This window comes from Carcharodon carcharias, chromosome 26 (genome assembly GCF_017639515.1).
Source record: "Carcharodon carcharias isolate sCarCar2 chromosome 26, sCarCar2.pri, whole genome shotgun sequence".
NCBI lineage: Eukaryota > Metazoa > Chordata > Chondrichthyes > Lamniformes > Lamnidae > Carcharodon > Carcharodon carcharias.
Genome location: NC_054492.1, coordinates 7,941,269 through 7,963,626, shown reverse-complemented (window position 1 = coordinate 7,963,626; position 22,358 = coordinate 7,941,269). Strand labels below are relative to the sequence as shown.

At 43.0% G+C, this 22,358-nt stretch overlaps 1 protein-coding gene across 2 annotated transcripts in view; it reads right to left on the bottom strand.

Annotated features, from left to right (window-relative positions):
- Positions 1-22,358, bottom strand: part of LOC121269880 (cell migration inducing hyaluronidase 1) — a 254,333-nt gene that overhangs the window by 8,622 nt on the left and 223,353 nt on the right. For both annotated transcript variants that reach the window (XM_041174945.1, XM_041174946.1), the window contains exons 19-26: positions 19,843-19,878; positions 17,725-17,880; positions 15,822-16,002; positions 13,149-13,364; positions 6,879-7,090; positions 6,122-6,307; positions 5,578-5,782; positions 2,568-2,654 (exon numbers count right to left, since the gene is read on the bottom strand). In XM_041174945.1, coding sequence (XP_041030879.1) covers positions 2,568-2,654; positions 5,578-5,782; positions 6,122-6,307; positions 6,879-7,090; positions 13,149-13,364; positions 15,822-16,002; positions 17,725-17,880; positions 19,843-19,878 — 1,279 coding nt within the window. The remainder of the gene's footprint in view (positions 1-2,567; positions 2,655-5,577; positions 5,783-6,121; positions 6,308-6,878; positions 7,091-13,148; positions 13,365-15,821; positions 16,003-17,724; positions 17,881-19,842; positions 19,879-22,358) is intronic.

Below are 22,358 nucleotides of genomic sequence, written 5' to 3'. Positions count from 1 at the left end.
TAATCAGGCTAGACTTGTAAATCTCTTGTCATTTACATTGTTAAGGTTTGTTAATGTCAATTACATTATTAAGGTTAAGAGAAACAGGTGATGAGTATTAATTGTCTTTGACCACATATAAATAGGGGACAGCTGGGACACTGGGTTGTGAGGGAAGAGAGCTGAGACTGAACAAGTAACAAACTCTCTCAATAAAGAAAATTTCTGTCTTGGTTTCTGCTCCAACAACCAGCTTGAAGCATATTAACATGACACACTATCAGCTGGGGTTAAAGGTTAAAAACTGGCTCTTCCACGAAAGGAGGTTTCACTACAGGGGAAAAGCTATAACCTCCTAAGGGCGTTGACATCCTTGAGTTTTAAACTTTTAATCTTCTGCTTCTGCTTTGGTTGTGATGGTATCACAGATGAGCATCCATACCAACACTGATATGGTTCGGACTATAACCAGACATGATCTACCATAGATATGTCCCATGGAGACAAAAAGTAAGAAAAGAGAACACCGATATATGGCATGTGGCAGCCTATGAGGCACCAACTCTGAGCTTCGTGGGATAGGCTTGGGCGAGAATATTCACAGGCAGTCCCTTCCTGATAGCTCACAGTCATCAGGAGGCAGCAGCAGTAAATTGACCAGAAACTGAACTGGACTAGCCACATAAATACTGTGGCTACAAGAGCAGGTCAGAGGCTAGGAATCCTGCAGTGAGTAACTCACCTCCTGACTCCCCAAAGCCTGTTCACAATCTACAAGATACAAGCCAGGAGTGTGATGGAATACTCTCCACTTGCCTGGGTGAGTGCAGCTCCAACAACATTCAAGGAGTTTGACATCATCCAGGACAAAGCAGCCCACTTGATTGGCACCCCATCCACAAACGTTCACTCCCTCCACCACCAACACACAGTAGCAGCAGTGTGTACCATCTACATGATGTATTGCAGGAATTCACCAAGGTTCCTTTGGCAGCACCTTCCAAACCCACGACCATTATCTTCTAGAGGAACAAGGGCAGCAGGTGTATGGGAACACCATCACCTGGAAGTTCCCCTCAAAGCCACTCACCATCCTGACTCGGAAATATATCGCCGTTCCTTCACTGTCACTGGGTCAAAATCCTGGAACTCCCTCCCTAACAGCACTGTGGTTGTGCCTACACCACATGGACTGCATTGGTTCAATAAGGCAGCTCACCAACACCTTCTCAATGGCAATTAGGGATGGGCAATAAATGCTGGCCTAGTCAGTGATGCCCACATCCCATAAATGAATAGATAAAATGGTCTAATGCGATAGCCCAGTTTCTGCAAAGTAACAGTGAAGAACTGCATTACTGAAACATACTTTTAAATTTTAAATGCATACCCGAGGCTCTTAACATTTCTGAATGATAGTGGGGCTTAGAATGTTAAATTAAGAGAATAAGTTGCATAGATTTGTGTTCACTTGAATATAGGTGATTGAGGGGATGATTTGATAAATGTGTTTGAAATGTTAAGAGGATTCAATAAGCTAAGTACTCAGAATCGATTTCCTCTACTGGGGGAATCCAGGACAAAGAGGCACAATCTTAAAATTAGGGCTAAGACAGTCAGCCCTTTCAGGAGGCCCTTTCCACACAAAGGCAAGTGGAAACAGGGAATTCACTCCCCAAAATGTTATGGATGCTGTTGGATAATTAGTGATATCAAAGCTGTAATGAATAGATTTTCATTGGGTTAGGGTATTAAGGGATGTGGAGCATATCCATTGTGATCTGCCAAGATCCAACTGAATGGTGAAGCAGGCTTGAGGAGCTGAATGGCCTATTCCTGTTCCCATGTTTGGCAATGATAGATGCCAGGAATGTACTGAATGTATTTGGCAGAAGGATCGCTGTATGACTTATGTCCCCAAGTTGCGTATCGTTATTCCTGGCTAAATGTGGACATATTATATTCCCACACCCACTTGCAGTAGAAGTTTTGATGCAGAGTTAGACAGATTTTTAATAGACAAGGTGGTCAAGGTTATGGGGGGCAGACAGGAAATTGGAGTTGAGACCACAGCCAGATCAATCATGATCTTATTGAATGGAGGAGCAGGCTTGAAGGGCTGGATGGCCTGCTCCTTCTCCTAAGTCTTATGTTCCAATGGATGGCAAGAAAGGTGTGGCCCCACTGTATCCAGATGTCATCCCAAATTCTGCCCCAACTACTCCAGAAAGCAGCACTTTTTGCCATCCCACCCTGGTCTATGGAACCTCAGAGCTCCTTTCCCTCTATCAAACAGCCCACAAAACACACTGAGAGGAGACGGAGCAGACCTTTAGCAAGTAGTTGTACTTTGCAGGTATAAATGAAGCTCCATGCATGGAGAACGTGCCCATGTGCGGCACTCATGCGCTGCAGGGGTACTTTTTGAAGCTCCCACATCTGGTGAGACACTTGCTCTGTGGCCAGCACAGGTCAGGAAATGTCACATCCTGATGCTTGTGTGTGTCTCCAGCCAAAGCAACAACATGAACTGAAAAAATTGAGCTCCTGCATGCATAAAGATTCAATGGAAAACTGCTGAAACTCACATTGGAATAGGCCAAGTCCTGTTTGATGTGGAAAAACCTGGTTTGATAGGATTCAAGTTTGACCTCCAAGAAGTGATCGTTTGTGGTCTGTGCAAAAAAGAGAGAAACAGGAACTATGAAAATGGACCAATAAATTTGACTCTTTATTGTGTTGTACAGCAGCTTTCACCCTGCCCTGGATAGGGAACTGGCATATTCCATCCATTAGTTTTAGTACTTACATTGTAAGCCCTCATGGGTTGTTCACAGTAGGGTTGCCACATACCATCTCAGACCAACAGCGTTGCCTTCCCCAGAGTCCTTACCCTTTCACCCTCATTGCACATTCCTCACCCCACCCCCTCCCCACTACCACACCACACCCACTCCAACCCCACCCCACCCACTCCAACCCCACCCACCCCCACTCCACTCAACCATGACCCCACCCCACCCCACTGCCAACCTACCCCCACCTCATTCCAACCCCACCCCACCCCCACTCCACCCCACCACCACCCTACCTCCACCTCACTGCCACCCCACCCCACAGCCACCCCATCCCCTTATGTCCCTTCCATTTTCAAGCCTCTGATAAGCTGTAAAACTCAAATTTAAGGAATGAAAGAGGCTGTGCAGCAGTAAAGGCTGATGTCCACCCCTGGCTAGGGAAAATAAAGACTTCATCTAGTTACTGTCCTTAAGAGTTGTTGAAGGAATTTTACAAGATAAGCAGTTTTCACCAAAGTACATTAGAACCAGAGTGAGGAGACACACTTGTTGAAGGCGGTGGCCCTTAAGGAGGCATTAAATTGACACCTATTCAGATGAACTCTAAGCACTTGTCAAAGAAGAGTGGGAAATTCTCCCTCAATGTTCCTCCCTCATTGAAAATCACCACAAACTGATTAACCAGCCATTTATTTTGTTTGCTGCTTCAGAAACCTTGTAGCACAGAAACTTGCAGCTGCATTTGCCCAAATGACAACTGACTGACATCAAGGATACTTCCTTAGATGTGAAGCTCTTTTGGATATTCTGAGGATCTGAAAGGCAAGTGCTTTCTACATTTTATTTTACTGACGCAAAACACAACAGGTCAGAGAAGACAGAAAGAGTACAACAGAGACTATAGAGATACATAGAGACAAAAGGAGAGGCAGAAGGTGGGGGAGAGAGTGAGGGACGGAGCCAAAAGGAGGGAGAGAGAAAGAGAGGCAGAGGGAGACACACAGACAGAGGGAAAGATTGGAGAAAGACAGATGAAGGGAGAGAAGGACGGAGAGAAAGACAGAGTGACAGGCAGAGAGAGAGACACAGAGGAAGGAAGAGATGGAGAGAGAGAGGTATATAATATGTTATGAAAGTATAATAATTTTCATAACATTATTTTGGTTTATTGCCAAGTAGGTTTATGGGTGTGAGCGTTAATGGTTCTGCCTGTGTGACTTAATTACATTTGGAGAGAGGGAGACTGCAAGCTTAGAATTATCAAAAGAAGTTAGGTGTAGAAATGTACCTTAACTGCTAATAAGTAAACATGGATGCTGTCTTAGCATGTATGGTGCGAAGGGAATTTGCATTTTTAGATAAATAAAGGAGTTGTTTGGATTTCAAAGGGATATTAAGATGTTTACAACTAGCCAGATAAGTAAGGCCAAGCAGTGTGTTTATTTTTCCCAAAGGTTACTGACAATATCAGCAACATGAAAGTTTTTATATTTTGGGAAAGGTACATTTCCAAACATGTATGGAATAATGGAATTTACAGATTAAACAGAGATAAACATATATAAAGGGGATTGAAAGGCTATGTTGGGGGGCCATGTAAGATCAAACAGGAGTGTCTGAAACAGCCTTCAGGAAGCCTCCAACCATTTGTGCATAAGTCTGCTGCGTCCAGTAGATAAAATTAGAGACAAGCTTTTGGTATTCTACTGTCAAGTGGGTACTGAGGTAACTTGCTGGCTTGTTTTTTTTAAAATTACAGCTTATTTTGGACTGTTGCCTTAAATGGGGTATGTAATTGGGAATCAGGCTAATCAAGAATTTTAAGATTTGTTATATCAGTAAGTAATTGTAGTCTTATGTGTGTGCTTGAAATCTTTTCTTTTGTTAATAAATATTTTAATTTAATTTTTAAAATCTCTAAAGGTCTTAGTGGACTCATTGCTTCTGAATTCAGTGCACACATCTCATAATACATACAAATTGCAAAACCGTCATGATAGCGCAACCAAGTTTCCCTTGTGGACTTGGTCCATCTGATACACATCATTTGCCACATCATTACAAAAGGGAAAGGGAGAGAAAGAGGAGAGAGACAGAAGAAAGGGGGAAGAAAGAGAGAAGAAGAAAAGGAGAGGGAGAAAGAGACAGAAAGAAAGTGAGAGGGAGAAACAGAGGGAGGAAAAGAGTCAGAGGGAGGGAGACAGAGAGACAAAGGGAGAAAGAGAAGAGAATTGATTGAGGGAAGGAGAGATGAATCAAGGCAGGGAGAGAGATGGAAGGAGAGACAGATGAAAAGAGGGAGAGAGCAAGAAACAAACAGCAAGAGACAAACAGAGGGAAAGGAGGAGAATGGGAGGCAATGAGGGAGGAGGGAGAGGGTTGAACATGGGGAGAGCTGGAGAGAGGGATTTGAAGATAGACTAAATAAAGTCACTCTGGATATTCTCCGTATATAAGTCTCAACCCCTGTTCAAGGTTCTACCTTCACATCGCAACTGACCTCAAAGTGTAGGACATATAGAAGAGCCACTGCTGAATCTCTAGGTTTAACTGTTCCTGCCAGATGGTGTAAAATGGGTGATTGACTCGCTGTCAGATGTTTACCACCTGGTGGGAACAGTTGGAATTGACACCGTATTCAATGTCTAGCTGTAAGTTTGTGTTTTCTAAGATTTTCCGGACAGCGGGTGAGACAACACAACCCAGGCGGGAACTTAGGAACCCCCCATTCTCACTGTTTGTAGTAACTTGAATGTGTCCGCTAACAAGACAGAGCCCAGTATGGAGAATATCAAATTACCAGCTGTTCCGTAGGTATTCTCTGTGGCATTGGCACATCGACAGTTGGCATCTCACTGTACTTGGGATATGCTTTCATTGCACAGTCACTGATCCTGCTGTTCTTTGGGATAGAGGCTTTGATCTTTACTCTCTCACAGCCTGCTGTAGAGCAGAAAGCAAACTGCTCTCGGTTTTTGTGGGCTTTCACTTTCAGGAACAGTAGCCTTTAGGGTCAAGAGGGAAATCAGTTACTATATCACTGGGAGTAACTTTATGAATGCAAGTTCACATTGAAATGGTAAAGACAACACAATTTTCTGACAGAAGAACGCTGTGCCAATATAATAGTTCATCCCTAAACTAAAAATAGGCTCACGGATATGGCTTAACAATAACGGCAAAGATAATGAGTACAGAACGAAGGTTTTCAGTTAACCTTCATTGCATCTCAGCGCTGAGTATCCTTTATTCGATGGTGAATATCACATGCAGTTCTACTAGAATTATTCCAGATTGTAATATAAAGGCAGTAAATGAGACATGGAAAGATATGATGGACGCACCCAGTATCCTCATCCAAGAAGTAGTAGCCCCTGCCTGGGTGATCGCGATCCAGGTTGTCCATCTGGTATGTCCTCAGGAAAGACCCAGTCTTGAATGTTCTTTTTGATAAGCGATTATGAATATCCGATATTATGTTAAACGTGCTGCCTTTAGGGTAGCAAAGCCCCACTCGAATCCAGTCATTCCTGACAGTGATAATAAATATCAGAGATGCAATTACAAGCTATTTTATATTTAACATACAAGTCACGGATAGCTGTTGAACACCGAATCCAGGGAGCCCTAATAAACATTGAACCAGTCTAGTGCACAGTTTGTTTGTAGGCTTCTAGTTTCCTTAATGCTTTCTCCACTGGGGACTTCTTGAGTGGGATCTGAGCTCAAGCCTCCATGCCCAATAATATGGACCAGGTTTACCCCGCTGCTGCTGTTATGTATTGGGCACCTGCCTACACACTATTCACCCAATGAGTAACATCCTATTCATTTCCTCTCCCATCGTTCTAACAGCACAGCCAGATATGGCAGAATATCTCCAATAGACAAATTTCAATTCAACATCGCATTTTTAAAAATACTTATGCATGCTTGACACTACCCAGCTTAGTTTCAATTAAGTTTTACAGGAGTTTGCCCAGGTACCAACTCTACACGGCAGTCCAATACTCAATATACAAACAGGCAGGGTTTCTCATGAGTTAACAGAACTTAGATTGTTGATACGATGCACAACTGAGCCCATGAAAGATGACTTACTGGTTGAAGTTGATGAGCCATATGGTAACCTCCTGTGGTGCTGGACCATCCCAGTGTACAGTGTATCCTTTCTGTAGCATAACGACAGGCTGATATTGCTGATAATGAGAATGTTTGCCCAGTGCACCTTTTAAATAGAGTGGCTTATCGGGGTACTCATCCTTAATCATCTTCATCTTCAGGCTCGATGGCCGCCTGGCCTGAATGTACACCTTAAAGCAAAAAAACTAAAAATCATCCTGAGAAACTACAGAATGGCTCCTTTAATTCAGGTAATTCGATGCTTTAGCCTGTCACAAAGGAAAACGCAGAGCAAGTCTTTTTCCCAAATCAAGTTGCCAGCAATGATTGCGCAGAGGTTTACATCGGAGATTCAGTCCGACATGTACTCGAGTTTCCAATATGTGCTGCCAATTACTGAAGCTCCCACAGGAAGCATAATCGCAGCAAATTAGCCCCGAGCTCATCTCTGACATTAAAATACAAGAATGTCAAAATACTCTTCAATAAGGCCATAGGTACAGAGCTATGTGCATATCAGGAGCACATTTCCAGATCCCAGGCTCAGAGGCCAGAGTGAGTGATTTCCAAGTGTTTCAATTTTTTTTTGTCCATTGTAAGTTAAGCTGGAAGCTCTAAATTGTAAAATGTATCCTCTGGAACATTCAGCTGTAACTCAATCATAAAAAAATCTGCCTTCCTGAAGGGCAATTTGAAACCAGAATATCACCACTAAAAAAAAAGATTTTCCAGGTGTCAGTTATTTTGTACAGATGATCCAGTGAGCTGACCCACATGAGAGGGCTATGTCCAAAGTTCAGTGACAGTGTGAATTGTAACCAGCAGAAAACAACCAAATTACAGCTCACTCACCAAATTAAACAACTTAATATCAGAAATGGTTTGTACGCTGAGAGAGTTTGAGAATTGTTTGAAAGAAAGGTGGAAAACAAACACCATCCTTTGCTCACTGAGGGCAGTATCCTCATTTCCAAGTCAGGAAAGTCACAGGTTCAAGCCCCATGTCAGAGACTTGAGCACATAATCTATACTGACACTCCGGTGCAGTTAGGAGGGAGCACTGCACTGTTGGAGGGACATAGTTGTATTGTCACTGGGCTAGTGTTCCAGAGACCCAGGATAATGCTCTTGGGGACCTAGGTTCAAATCCCACCATGGCAGATGGTGAAATTTAAATTCAATAAAAATTTGGAATTAAAAGTGATTGTTGTGAACCCATCTGGTTCACTTACCCTTTTAGGGAAAGAAATCTGCTCTCCTTACCTAATCTGGCCTATATGTGTTTGGCTCTTAAATGCCCTCTGAACAAGGGCAATTAGCGATGGGCAATAAATGCTGGCCTAGCCAGTGATGCCCACATCCCATGGACTAGTGTGCCATCTTTTGGATGAGGTACTTAAATTGAGTCTCCACCTGTTCTCTCAAGCGGATGTAAAATCTGATTTCTCCTGGTGTCCTGGCCAACATTTACCTCACAACAAAAAGAAAACTATCTCATTGCACCTTGTGCAGCCACATTTTTAAACTTGCTGCCTCTCTATTTCCCTCTCTCATCCTTCAAGATGCCCCTTAAAATCCTTCTCTTTGACCAAGTTCCTGTTCACCAATCCTAATACTTCATTCTTTGGTTTGATGTCATTTTTATCTGGTTATATTTCCGAGAGGTGCCTTGAGCTTAAATCTGCCATGTACTGCAGACATGAAAATGGAGTTGAGGCCACAATCAGATCAGCCATGATCTTATTGGATGGTGGAGCAGGCTTGAAGGGCCGAATGGCCTACTCCTGCTCCTAAGTCCTATGTTCCTATAACTGCAAGCTCTTTCTATCGAAGTTAATACAGTAAAAAACAATTTGGGTAACCTCTATTGTGCTGACTCTACTGAAAGTCATATGCCGAGAGTGCGTGATCTCCTGATACGTGCTCCCAGTATGTGACCAGGACCTGGCACAGTGAAATTCTCATGCAACTGAGGTAAAACTGGAACATTCACAATATTCTCCCATCTCCCACTGGAACTTTAGTTTCTCCACTGATTTTCCACAGCTGTGGCAGGAGATGGGAAAGAACTCCATGGAATAACTAACCTAGCACTTTGATCCCATGAAGCCATGGCAAGAATGTGGAATGTGAAGATGCTTTGTGCTTCCTCCCCATTCAAAGATAATTCTCTAGGTGGAGGCTACTGCTCATTGTTCAACTTGCTCTTAATTCATGGAATCATAGAATGGTTACAGCACAGAAGGAGGCCATTTAGCCCACTGTATCCCTGTTGGCTCTCCGCAAGACCATCTCAGGTAGTCCCATTCCCCTGCCTTTTCCCCATAGCTCGACAAATCTTTCTTCTTCAGGTAATTCTCCAATTCCCTTTGGAAGCCACCAGCACACTCTCAGGCAGAACATTCCAGAACTGAACCACTCCTGCATAGAAAATCTTTCCCCTTGTCACCTTTAATTCATTTGCTATTCACCTTAAGTCAGTGTCCTCTAATTCTTGACCCTCCCTCCAACAGAAACAGTTTCACACTATCCACACCATCCAGACCCTGGTGATTGTGAACTCTTCTATCAAATCTTTCAGCCTCTTCTGTAAGGAGAATAATCCCAGCTTCTCCAATCTGTCTATGTAACTGAAGTCCCTTATCCTTGGGACCATTCCCCTGAATCTTTTCTGCACCCTCTCTAATGCCTTCACGTCCTTCTGACAGCACAGTGCCCAGAACTGGACACAGTACTCTGGTTCAGGCTGAAGCAGTCTTTTATGTTTCGTTGCTTTTGTATTCTATGCCTGCATTAATAAAGCCCAGGATCCCTAAAGCCTTATTAACTGCCTTCTCAGCCTGTTCTAACAGCTTCAACAATTTGCACATGTCCCCAGGTCCCTGCACCGCCTCTAGAATTGTACCCTTCACACTTGACACAGTTCTTAAACATTTTTTTTAGCAGGGGTTAACTCTAATAAGCTGGAAGTGAGCCTCATATCTATTGTGAGACACCAAAGGGGGATGGTGGGATAAGGAATCTTCTGGCCACTTAGTGCAGCCACGTTGAAAATTTCCACGGACATTTTGTTCTTTAAGAAAGAATGTACGATTTCACTTGAGATAACAGAAAAAACTCTTTACAAACGTGATTACAGAGTTGCTGCACCAGAGCAACCAGTGAAACTCTTGCCCTCCCATTCCTGGGAATCAAGATATGCTGATTGGAAAAGTTACAGAAAGTGCAGAGGGCAAAGGGAGTTCATTGAGTGATTCCTGAATTATGGGGAGAGGTTCTGGGTGGTTGGTGTTAAAATCCTTGGCCCCTTATCCCCATCAATACACAGGGTAGATGCTAAGCTTAAGCGGAAACAACAGGGAGTTTTGAACAGAAAAAGGTGTGAATGAGATGAAGATTGAGAAAAAAAAGGTTTCATTTTGTTGCCATTCTAAGATGGTCACCTGGGAGAGATACAGTCAAAATAAAAACAGTTCGCACACTCTGAACAGTCCACAGTGGAACAATTTGATCTCAACAATGCCAATGGAGCGTTGGAAGCTGAAATTGTGTAAATCAAATGGATTTTCCTTGTCTTGCTTCGAATGCCTGGTTACAAAGTGGGGAAGGCAACTTAGCATGAAGGATATTTGTCTTTCTTTACTCTTTTCAGGTGGATATCGCTGGCAGTGTTGGCATTTATTGCTCATCACTAACTGCCCAGAGCAGCTGGTGGGCATCTTAAACCACCAAGAGTGGCTGGCTAAGCCACTTCAGAGGGCAGCTAAGAGTCAAGCACATTGGCTGGAGTCACATCTAGGCCGGACAGGGTTTCGTCCAACAGATTTCCTTCCCTAAAGGTGAACTGTGACCCAGTTAGATGTTTACAGCAATCCAACAGCACACAACAGGAAGTGGAAATCTGGAATTCTCTTCCCTAAAAAGCTGCTGAGGTTGAGGATAATTGAAAACTTAAAAACTGAAAGTGATAAATTTTTGTCAGGAAAGCCTATTAAGATAATGGTGCCAATGCAGATAAATGGAGTAAAGATGCAGATCAGACATGACCTAAATGAATGACAGGACAGGGTTGAAGGATCGAATGGCCTCCCTATGTCAATCTATATTGAAAGAAATATATGACTATTCCTTTATCTAAGTCATTTATAAATACACTAAGAAATTAAGGCCCCAGTATAAATCCTTGAGAGAGCACTATGAGTCGCATCCTCAATTTGAATACATTGGAATCCATGTTGATGGTGAAGGATATAGTATTTATTTTGCAATTGCCTGAACCTTGGTTCTTTGAAACTTGCAAGTGTCTCCCTAGTATTTTCAACTGTGAATTACAACCTCTGTTCTGCTCAATCGAACTAGACTGCTTTCTCTCTCCTCAGATGCACCTGGACTCCAGCAGCAACAAAAACACACCAGAATCCAAGTAGTTATCCTCCAAATGGCACTAGCACAGCCCCCTAACCAGCTCCAGCTCTGCAAGTTAATGAAACCCCACTGCATGAGCAGGAGCTGAACACAGAGCAGGTGGTACCTCAGTCAGCTGAGGGGGAACTTGAGGGAATAATGAAAATGAATGTAAGCGTCCTGCACCTGTGACCCAATGAGAAAAGCAGTTAGGAGGTAGACTCTCTAACTGTCAATCTACCCTTTCTGTAGGAGTGGGTGCACCTGTAACTCTTCCTAAATAAAGCACAAGTCAACCCTTGAATGGAGCTGAAATTTATGCCTTGATAAATTCTGCCCCATTTAATTAACCGGAATGATTCAGGATTGAAAGAGTTATTGAACGCTGTGGCTTTGGCAGCCATGGGGAGAGCAGCTCCAAACAGCACGCCTTTAAGCTGTCTGCTGCTACTTCACAAAGTTATGTAATTGTCTTTTTGGAGACTGTGAATTTCCTCAAACGTTGTTCCATTATTTGCATGGTATCCTGGCCAAGAAGGCCTTCTCCCTTGAATTTGTCCTTCTGTCACTCTGTGCATTCCAATCCCCAATTTGTCCTTCTGTTCCTCAGAAGGAATGATGTCAACCATGATAAACAAGACCACCATGCTGCTATTCAGCTGCTGGATTGTTCCTTCGTTTGATTTATTGATCTTTCTGACCCACACTCAAGGTTCTCCTTAACCCTTGTTTGATAGCTACCTGCAGAAACTAGTACCTTGAAGAAACCAGCAACCTGACTGTTAAAGAGAGACCTCAAAGGCAACCTCATTAGTTAACACACACAATGCAATGCTTGATATGGGTGTATGTGCAGATCCATTCATCTTAATGATTGGAAAATCATGCAGGTCAGGTCCCCTTACATCTAAGCCCCAATACTCAATAGGTGCTCCCACCATGCAAAGCTTTGCACCAGGGCGTTAACTCTTAGGTTTTCCCTGCCTTGTCCCCACCCATTATACTTGGCACTGTAGACTGGCAGGTTGGCATCAAAATTTTCTACATATTTCAAGAACTGTCAATGTAAGATTAAGTTGAATTCAGAAAAATGTCTGAAAAATTACAAGTTAAACATTTCATTTAATTATTGGACACATGAGCCACATTCGTATTATGCCATCTTTTACAGATGGGAGCACTTGCATTTTGAAAATTGCTTCCTATGATTTTCTGGAAGGAAAGTTGTGGGAAGAATGTCAATAATTTCCAGGACCATAAATTTGTAAGATGATTCCTACTGTGCTAACTATAAGGGATCCCTTTCATTTAGTAAGACAAGAGTACAAATGAGCATCTGAGTAAGATTGTTTATTTATTCTTCATGGAACGTTTGTGTTACGGTGTGCCCAGGACAGTGTTTATTGCCCATCCTTAATGGTTCTTGAGAAGCAGTATCTTGAACGCCCATTTCAGTTAAGAGTCGGTCACGTTGCTGTAGGTCTGGAGCCATGTGTAACCACAGACTAGGTAAGGACAGCAGATTTCTTTCCCTATAGGCCATCAGTGAACCACTTGCATTTTTATGACAATCAATGGTAGTTTTATGGTCACCATTACTGAGACCAGCTCACAATTCCAGATTAATTCATTGGAATTATTTGAACTCAGTTTTCACCAGTTACTATGGTGGGATTTGAACCCACGTCTGCAGTGCATTAACTTGGTCCTCTGGATTACGAGCCCTGTGACATTACTGCTACTCTACCATCTCCCCCTAGATCTCAAGTAATTTACAATAACACTGCCATTGGTCTTGTAAAGACCTGAGAAACGCGGACCACAAGAATAAAGTTCCACTCTCACCTGTGCGTAGTGACCACTGCAGATAGCGGATCTCCAGTCTGGCACATCGATACAGTCTGCATGTCTGAGCAGCCAGTTATCATGTTTAACAATATAGGCACCGGGAAACTCCGATACTGATCCGTCCACATCGTGCAGGATTGTCGTTTTGTCGCCATCCAGATCCAAGTGGTGGAACCAGGGCCCTGGCTCTCCAAAGAAGATTCGTGATGTAATCTAAAAGGACAAGACCCAGAATCGTTACACAGAAACACTGGAATTCACATCGCTGTAAAATAAGAAAGAATAGGATAATTTGTATTTATATAGCGCCAGGAAGCCCAAACTGCTTTATAATCAATGAAATACTATAATGTCTAGTCATTATAATGCAGGAAGCGTGGTAGCCAAGCTGTGCACAGTGAGATCCTACAAACAGCAATGAAATGAACAACCAGAAATTCAAGTCTTGATGACATTGGTCAAGGGATAGATATTAGCTAGAAGTACAGGGAGAACTCCCCAGATCTTCTTTGAAGTAGTGCCATGGGATCTTTACATCTACCTGGGAGGTCAGGGAGGAGGGTAGCTATTTGTCTCAGACAATGACGCAAAACAGGGGAGATTGGACGAGCCACCTGTTTTATGCAACACCCGATATCCAGTTATGTTACAGTTAATGAAATCCAATATCAGGCACTGTGTATAACAGGCAGCTGATCCAATATCACCCATGACGAATTACTACCCTGGGGCCACAGTTTAATATCTCATCTGAAAGACAGCACCTCTGACAGTTCAGTGCTCCCTCAGTACTGCACTGGAGTATCAGTTTAGGTTTTTGTACTCGGGTCTCGTGGAGTGTGGTTTAAACACACAACCTTCAGAGTGCTACCAACGGAACCATAGCCAAAACATAGGAACGCACTAGGGATGTGAAAGACTGTTTTCACTCATCTGGCCATCTCAGAAAGATCACATTCCACTGTATCTCTCATCGTCATCCATCAAATACTTTAGTATAAGGGTATCTGGAATAGCAAGGATTAATGTAAGACTGGGAAACACTTGTCCACAGTGTTATGTAAAAACACACATGAGCTGAGATTAGTGTCAGCTGTGGACTGGACAGAGACCTGATTAGAAGCAAGCATGGCGTGAGTTAGAACATGTATATATGTACACAGTTACGTGTTATCAATAAACACTTAGGCATAAATTTTCCAGTCCCACCCACTGCGGAAATCATAGCGGATGGGACGGATAATTTGACAGACCAACAAACAGCTCATTGACTTCGGGCAGGAATTTCTGACCCTACAGTGGGCGAGACTAGAAAATCCAACCCATAATATTCAGCCATACAAGACTCAGGACCTCTTTATGAGGCCTACTGAACATACAACATAAACAAATTCAGGTATTTACCCAGCTGTCTCTTAAATTCAATGATCTCATTGAGCTGACTGCTGAAGAACCTCATACATCTGCCACTGTCTACATAATCTGAACTGCCTTTATTACTTCCCTCTTTTGGGGCCTAATCTGTAACATTAACATTTACCTCACCCATACCATTTATTGTTTATTAGTGTGGCAAAAGAAACGCAGCCAATTGTTTACCGAGAGGAACCTGAAGCCTTAGATTTACGCACAGTCACAATGGGATTGGTTTAAGCACCAGCCACGAGGTGGAAAAAGTGTTTGGGGGGGGGTGGGAAGGGGATGGTAGTTAAATCGGAGTTGAGGGGCTTACACAGCCTGATCTGACAGACTGCAAGCTTAAATAGCAACCAGAAAGGGCAGTGGCCCCTAGCCAGTGGAGTCCTCTTTAAATACGCAAGTCTGGCTCTGATGACATGCATGATCTGTTATTTTAACCTGTACTTGATTGGGAAGCAGTGGTTGGCTTCCCTGCTAAACCAACCCTGCCAGAAAAAGGAACCAGAGCCAGCAGTGTTCATTTGTATTTTTTTTAAAAGTTTCCCTGTGGGCAAGGTTCCTCCTGGCTCCTCCAGCAGGGAAACCCTGGATCACCCTTACCCTGGGCTTTCCCCAAACTCTCCCCCTCTCAGGGCCCTTACCTTGTGCTGAAGGTATCTCCCCTGGGCACCTGGCAGTTCTCACCTTCGGCCTGATTTTAAGGGGTGAGCAGCCACTACCCAGCTATTTTGGCTGGGGAGTTGGCAATCAACATTGGTGATGGCTGCTTGCCTCAGTGTTCCAGAACAGGATTAGAAACCTATTCCTGCCTGGATTAGAATGAAAGCCATTTTTGAAAAACCCAACCCTCACCAAAAGCAAAATTAAATAAGTGGAGCCAAACCCCATTTCATGCCAATGACAGAAATCACCATTTTATTTCTTGACAATCACTGTAACCGGTGTTACAAGTTAAAACTCTACAACCGGCTCCTCAAATAACATCTGACTGGAAGTCCTCTAGCTCCAGATGTCTAACAGCACAAACTGTCTTGGAATGGGGTGTCCATCATTCGGTGAATAACATTAGTTAGGTCTGAAGAGAGAATAAATCTTGCATGTTCTACGCTTCCCCCTTTACCAATGCTATTTCGCCCCCTGTTACAAATATTGATCCCTTTGATATTTTACAACTTGAAACATTCATTGAAACAAATCCCGTGTTTGTTCAAATAATAATAATAGATAAAGTGCTACAATCTGAGAACCTACTGGGACGTCCTGGAAAGTGATATTTGTCACATTGTTGTTAGGGCAGGTTTGCCAAGAGTTATTGAATCGGAACCCAATGGCGCTGGTGTGACGACCATCCAGAGCAACAAATTTACGGAAAGTGCAGTTCTCCACATTGATTGGGCCATCATAGATCTGCATGCCTCGGATAGGGAATGTCCTGAGAATGGAGAAAGAAAATACAGCATTCAGTTTTAATTTGGGCTACAAGGGCGAGTCACTGATCCCCTGCTCACAGAGACTGTGGGTCAGTGAATCCAAGCACAAAACTGTCTTTTCTGTCCAACATATGGCTCAATTCACTCAGTGAGCTTAGTCCATAGCTTCACAACTGCTCACCAGGATAAAGATAAACAAGGCACAGGAATACACAATGAATGGTAGAACGCTGGGAAATACCGAGGATCAGAGGGACCTTGGTGTGCATGTCCACCGGTCCCTTAAGTTAGCAGGACAGGTAGATAAGGTGGTTAAGAAGGCATATGGGATACTTGCCTTTATTAGCCAAGGCATAGAATATAAGGGCAGGGAGGTTATGCTGGAACTGTATAAAATGCTGGTTAGGCCACTAGAGTATTGCGTGCAGTTCTGGAATCCACATCATAGGAAGGATGTGATTGCACTAGAGAGAGTGCAGAAGAGATTTACCTGTATGTTGCCTGGGCTGGAGAGTTTTAGTCATGAGGAGAGATTGGATCAACTGGGGTTATTTTCCCTGGAGCAGAGGAGATTGAGGGGGGACATGATTGAGGTGTATAAAATTATGAGAGTGGAGAGGAAGGAACTTTTCCCCTTGGTGGAGGGATCAATAACCAGGGGGCATTGATTTAAGGTAAGGGGCAGGAGGTTTAGAGGGGATGTGAGGAGGAATTTTTTCACCCAGAGGGTGGTGGGAACCTGGAACTCACTGCCTGAAAGGGTGGTAGAGGTAGAAACCCTCATAACATTTAAGAAGTATTTGGATATGCACCTGTGATGCCATGGCATACAAGGCTATGGGCTAGTGCTGGGAAATGAAATTAGAGTACTTAGATATTTGTGTGACCGGTGCAGACTGGATGGGCCGAAGGGCCTTTTTCTGTGCTGTAGACCTCTATGACAAAGTAAAGCATATGGATTGTATCAAAATTTTCAATAAAATACATCTAAAACAAAACTTTTCCATGGACTGTTTGGTGTGGTGGGATAGAACACTGCTTAAGTGAAGCCTGGTATAGCACAGTTTCACCAGAATGATACCAGGGCTAAACTGGGAGGAAAGGGTGCACAAGCTTAGCTTGTATTCCTTTGAGTGTAGAAGATTGAGGGTGATTCAACTGAGAAATTTAAAATGATGGAGATTCAATACAAGGATACAAGGAAAGTATTTCCTCAAATGGGGGCGAGAACGAGGGGGACACATTTTTCAAATTAGAATCAGGCCATTTAGGAGTGAAATTCGGGAATCAATTTTTCACACAAAGGGTGGGAGAAATTTGGAACTCTGTCCTCCAGATGGCTGAGTATGCTTCACCAATTGCAGCTTTCAAGCCTGAGACTGATAGGTTTTCATTGGGAGCTAAGGCAGGAAAATGAAGTTGAGGGACAGTTCAGCTGTGATCCAGTGAAATGGCGGAGGATGTTTGGGAGGCTGTTCCTATGGTTGGATAGGACTGTTCCCTCTGTTGATTGCATAAACCCCATGTGATAAAATTCGGTGGTATAGTATGTGTGGGGACAGTAATATTCACAACAGCCTCACCGCAGAGTAGAGGGAGGTTTGTCCTGCATCTAGCTGATCTGAGAGGTAAAAGTGGAAGTTCCAAAAGAGACTATGATTTGATTGCAAAATGAGGATGAGAAGATATTTTGTTTCTAACAATGGGTTTATTGAATTACTTACACTCCTTTTGGAAGAGCTCGTCCACTATGATCTAGACCACCAGGTCCCCAAATGAGGTTGTCTGCCATCTCAGTTCCACGGTTTTCACTCTCCCCAACAAACAATGAGTTTTTTACCTCCTGTTTGGCTCCATCATCATCTGGAAAAGTCCCACCACTAGAAACATAGGTACTAAATGTCAGCTTGGCTCTATTTGCATCTTCTTAAGTCAAAAGGTTGTAAGCATAAGACTTTAATAGGTTGGCTAGCACATGGGCATAGTAATGAGGGAATGTTATGTTGCCATCTTTTAAATGGTGCATTAAGCTAAGGTCTCAGTTATCTATTCAGATGGGACATAAAAAAATCCCAGGGCACAAAACAGTAGAGACTTCCCCTGGTACACTGACCAACATCACCAAAAACAAGTTGTCAGACCACTCATTCATTTGCTATTTGTGGGATCGTGCTGTGTGGAGTTAGGCTGCACAACTACAGTGGCTGTACTTGAAAAGAAATCCATTCCTTGGGGATATCACAAGGTACTCTATAGAGGTGAGCTTTACCTTATTAATTCAGGTCAAGGATCAGGAGATCCGGCCCTTGGTATTGCCTTTGACACCACGGGTTAAGGTTAGGCCCTTGGCTGCTATGTATCCCTTACAATAGTTTTTGACCGACCCTCTTACTTGTTTTTCAGTGTGATCCCCAGGGCTTTTCCCTGGCTCCGATTTGGTTACTTCATGTCACTGATCTTCCTTCGCTCTTTGTTTAATGTTATTCACTCTTTTGGAGATGATTCCATTCTACATTGATCATGTAATCCTAAGCTTTCTTAGGATTACACCATGTCAGTGCATTGTCCTCTCTCTTCCAGTGTTATGTCCCAGTTTCTACACGTCCCAACAACTAGTGGATCGGATCCCTTCAGCTGTTCGCAACAGGCAAAGTACTGACTGAGCTCAACCAGCCCTTGCTTGCAAAACTCAGAACATAATGTCCAACATTAGATGTGATCCTGCGATTGGACAGCACTTGTTAAACAATCTTGATTATGCTAAGAATTACACTGACACCAAATTAAGATTATCAGTTGGGCTTGCAGTGTGGCTCACTTAGGTGTGCTAGAAGTTACATATATTTATACATAGGGCCTTGTCCTTTGCAAACAGAAAGAACATGTCCACGCACTGCAACTTTTTCAACTAAACAAACGCTTGGAGGACAGCCATTCCTTGGTTCATCCCCCAAAGCAATACCTTGACCAATCAGAGTTGACCTGCCTGGTTTGAATTTGAACAAAAGCTTGGCAGTTAACTCTTCCCTGGTGCATTCCATGGCAACACCTCTACCAATCAATCAGCACCCTCTTCTCATGCAATATAAATTGTTGTTCCCAGATTTGGTATTCTTGCAAATCTGTCCTGATGAGTGCAAGGCAAAAAGCTTTGACAGCATGTCTCTTTTTTCAGCAATGCTGAAGACAGATATCTGTGTGTAAAACAGAACCTGCAGTTGAGGGGATCAGAGATGTTTTTACAAAGAGCAGTATGTGTAACACAGTTAACAAAGACAGAAAGCTGAAGACAGGGAGTGCAGGGACTGTGCATTGGACAGGACTCCTATTGTTGCTGTTTCAGAGCTGTTTTTGCCAGAACCAACCAGACCATTTAAAGTGGTCAAAGAAGGGAGTCTCAGGGGATTCTGTGCCATCAAGACAGGTGTGAGCCTAGCTGGAGAGGTTCTAGCTGGAGAGGGATGTGCTGCTTGGATGTTGGCCATAACCTGGAACCTTGGATAGAATACTGTGGAAGCGACTCGAAATCCAATCAGAGCATGCAAATACAAGGTAAAGTTCAATCTGAGGCTGCATGCTCCGAAGTAAAGTCTGTTTAAATCTGATAATTACTGCCGAGTTCATTAAGCTTTATACTCTTATACTTAATAAGTCTTTCCGACTTGTTACAATTAGATGGTCTCGCTGTTGACTCTTTGGTCACATCCGAACCAAACAGAAATCTTAACTATAACCGTACTCATGTCCTGCAGTCCGAACTTTAGTCCTTCACCAGGACTTCTTAAGAAAAAAATGCAAACTCAGCAACACCAAGATAGACTTTGATTACTGGGAGCTCTTACCTTGCAAGAGTCAGTCCAATTCCATTATCAGCAAATCTAGGAAAAAGGACAAACAAGAGAGGAGAATGGCGTGACTAGATTTGAAACTGAACATTTCCAGGCCCAAGGCATCAACATCAAACAAACATTGGTGAACTAAACGGATAGTTCAGTAATAGCTCACAGCGTCAAAGTTTGTTCACTGCACTCATTCCGTCCAATCTTCTTAATCTCTGTGAATAAGCAAACAATCACTGATTCCTATGTGTAGTGACAGCATAAATACATTCAAAAAGCATGTGTTTATAATTTTCTACACTCAACAATCAGGGCAGTTCGCCCCCTCATTTTCTTCATATGTATCTGTGTAGATAACACGGATTAAGATATTGCTTTCTTTGGCACTTCACAGATTCTGTATGGATTTGACCAAGGGATTGAATTTCTGAGGCCAAAAATAAAGAAAGAATTATCGATGCACTGGAAATGAACAGCCACAGTTAGAAACCTAGTGTTAATAAGGCAGCAATAGCCTCAAAATGGAGGATCCCATCTCGTTAACACTGGTAATATAGCTGACTCCATTTTGAAAAAGACTTACAACCAAGTGTTCAAAGCACCAGCTTTTAAAATGGAAGTCTGTGACCGATAACATAAATAGGACCCCGATTACCCATCTGGATGCAAATGGTTGCCCAGGACATTGAATTATCTTTGTAGACCCAGAGAACTCCTGTTCACTCTGGGACATACAAAAATAATATGGAACTCATTATGCTTTTACTTTAATTAAATATACTGGAGATGGTCCTTTCACATTCCAGAGTCACCCAGTAGGGTAACAGAGAGTCCATTGCCTTCCAATTTGTATGGATGTGTCAGGTGACCAGTGGCAGAAGCATGGGGGATGGGAAGTCATGTGATGAAACCTATAGGAATATTTCCAACCAGTTTTGGCATACCTATCATTGTTGGAACAGGCATTTGATTAAAATTGAAAATCTATTCAACAGTGTCCGAGAAGAAATGTTGACTAAAATGAATACTGCAGATGCTGGAAATCTGAAACGAAAACAGAAGTGCTGGAAAAACTCAGCAAGTCTGGCAGCATCTGTGGAGAGAGAAACAGAATCAACGTTTCGAATCCAACATGACTCTTCTTTGAGAAATGGGCTAAGTGATTTAATTGTAAAATTAATAGAGCAGAATCTGGGTGCGCCAGGATATGGCAAAAGATGGTTGAAGCTGGGTGACAGGAAAGTGGTGGAATTTAATAGAATAATGGGTAGCACTTCAGGACTGAGGCAGATAGAAATTCAGAAATTTGAAACAGCTAAAGGAGAAAGATTTGGAATTATGTGAGGCATGAGAAACTTTCTGAAATCTCATCTGAATAATTAAAATACTACCACTCCCAATTTTGTAGGACCAGTCATCTGGGTGTATTGAGACTAACTGTCAACCAAGCCCACAGCATAATGAGTGCCCAGTTATGGAGGGTCTGCTTATTTAAATAATCTGCACAAGTCCCTAGTGCTTATGCCACAGGGAGAGGCCATTCAGCCCCTCAAGCCAATTCTGCCATTAGATATAGATGATGAATGGGAAAGGGAGGCATTGGAGGAACGCATGCACCCTTAAAGTTCATTGGCTGCATATCGAACATGGGAACAGGAGGGTGGCACTCAAAGTCTCGAGCCTGTTCTGCCATTCAGTGATCACAACTGAACTGTACCTTGCCTCCATTTGCCAATCTTTTCTCCATTTGCCTTGATACATGTACCTAACAAAAATCCACTCATCTCAATCTCAAAAATCTCCATTGAGTGCCTCTTGAGGAAAAGATTTTCAAATGTGAAACTGTGCTTTTTAGTTTCACATTTGAAAGGCCCTGCTGTAATTTTAACGTTGCAAAGTAAATATTGTTTCGACCTTTATTAAACTTCAGAATGGATTCTGGAATATTTGCCAACCTTTGTGCTTTATAGCAGGGGACAGGTGAGGCAAAAACAAATTTCAGTGAAACTCAGTGTTGACGTACAATCCACCATCGGCGGATCAATATTAGAGTGGTACTCATGTGCTAGTGAAATTGTTCATATACATGCTGCCCCTCGGGGACTCTGTCAGGTTTCACACATATGCAGATGATACCCAGCTCTACCTCGCTACTACCTCTCTTGCGTCCTCCACTAGTGTGCTGTCACCCTGCTTGTCTGACATCCTGTATTGATTGAGCAGAAATTTCCTTTAATTTAACATTGGGAAGATGGAAGCCATTGCTTTCGGTTCACACTGCAAATTCCATTTGCGAAACACCAATTCCATCCTCTCGCTGGTCACTGCCTCTGGCCAAGCCAGACTGTTCACAACCTTAGCATCCTATCTGACCCTGAGCTAAACTTCCACCCACACATCCACTCCATCACCAAGAACACCTACTTTCACTTCCATAGCATCAACCATCTGCTGCTGGAACCCTCGTTAGTGCCTTGTTAGCTCCAGATTCAACTATTCCAAAGCTCCCGGCAGGCCAG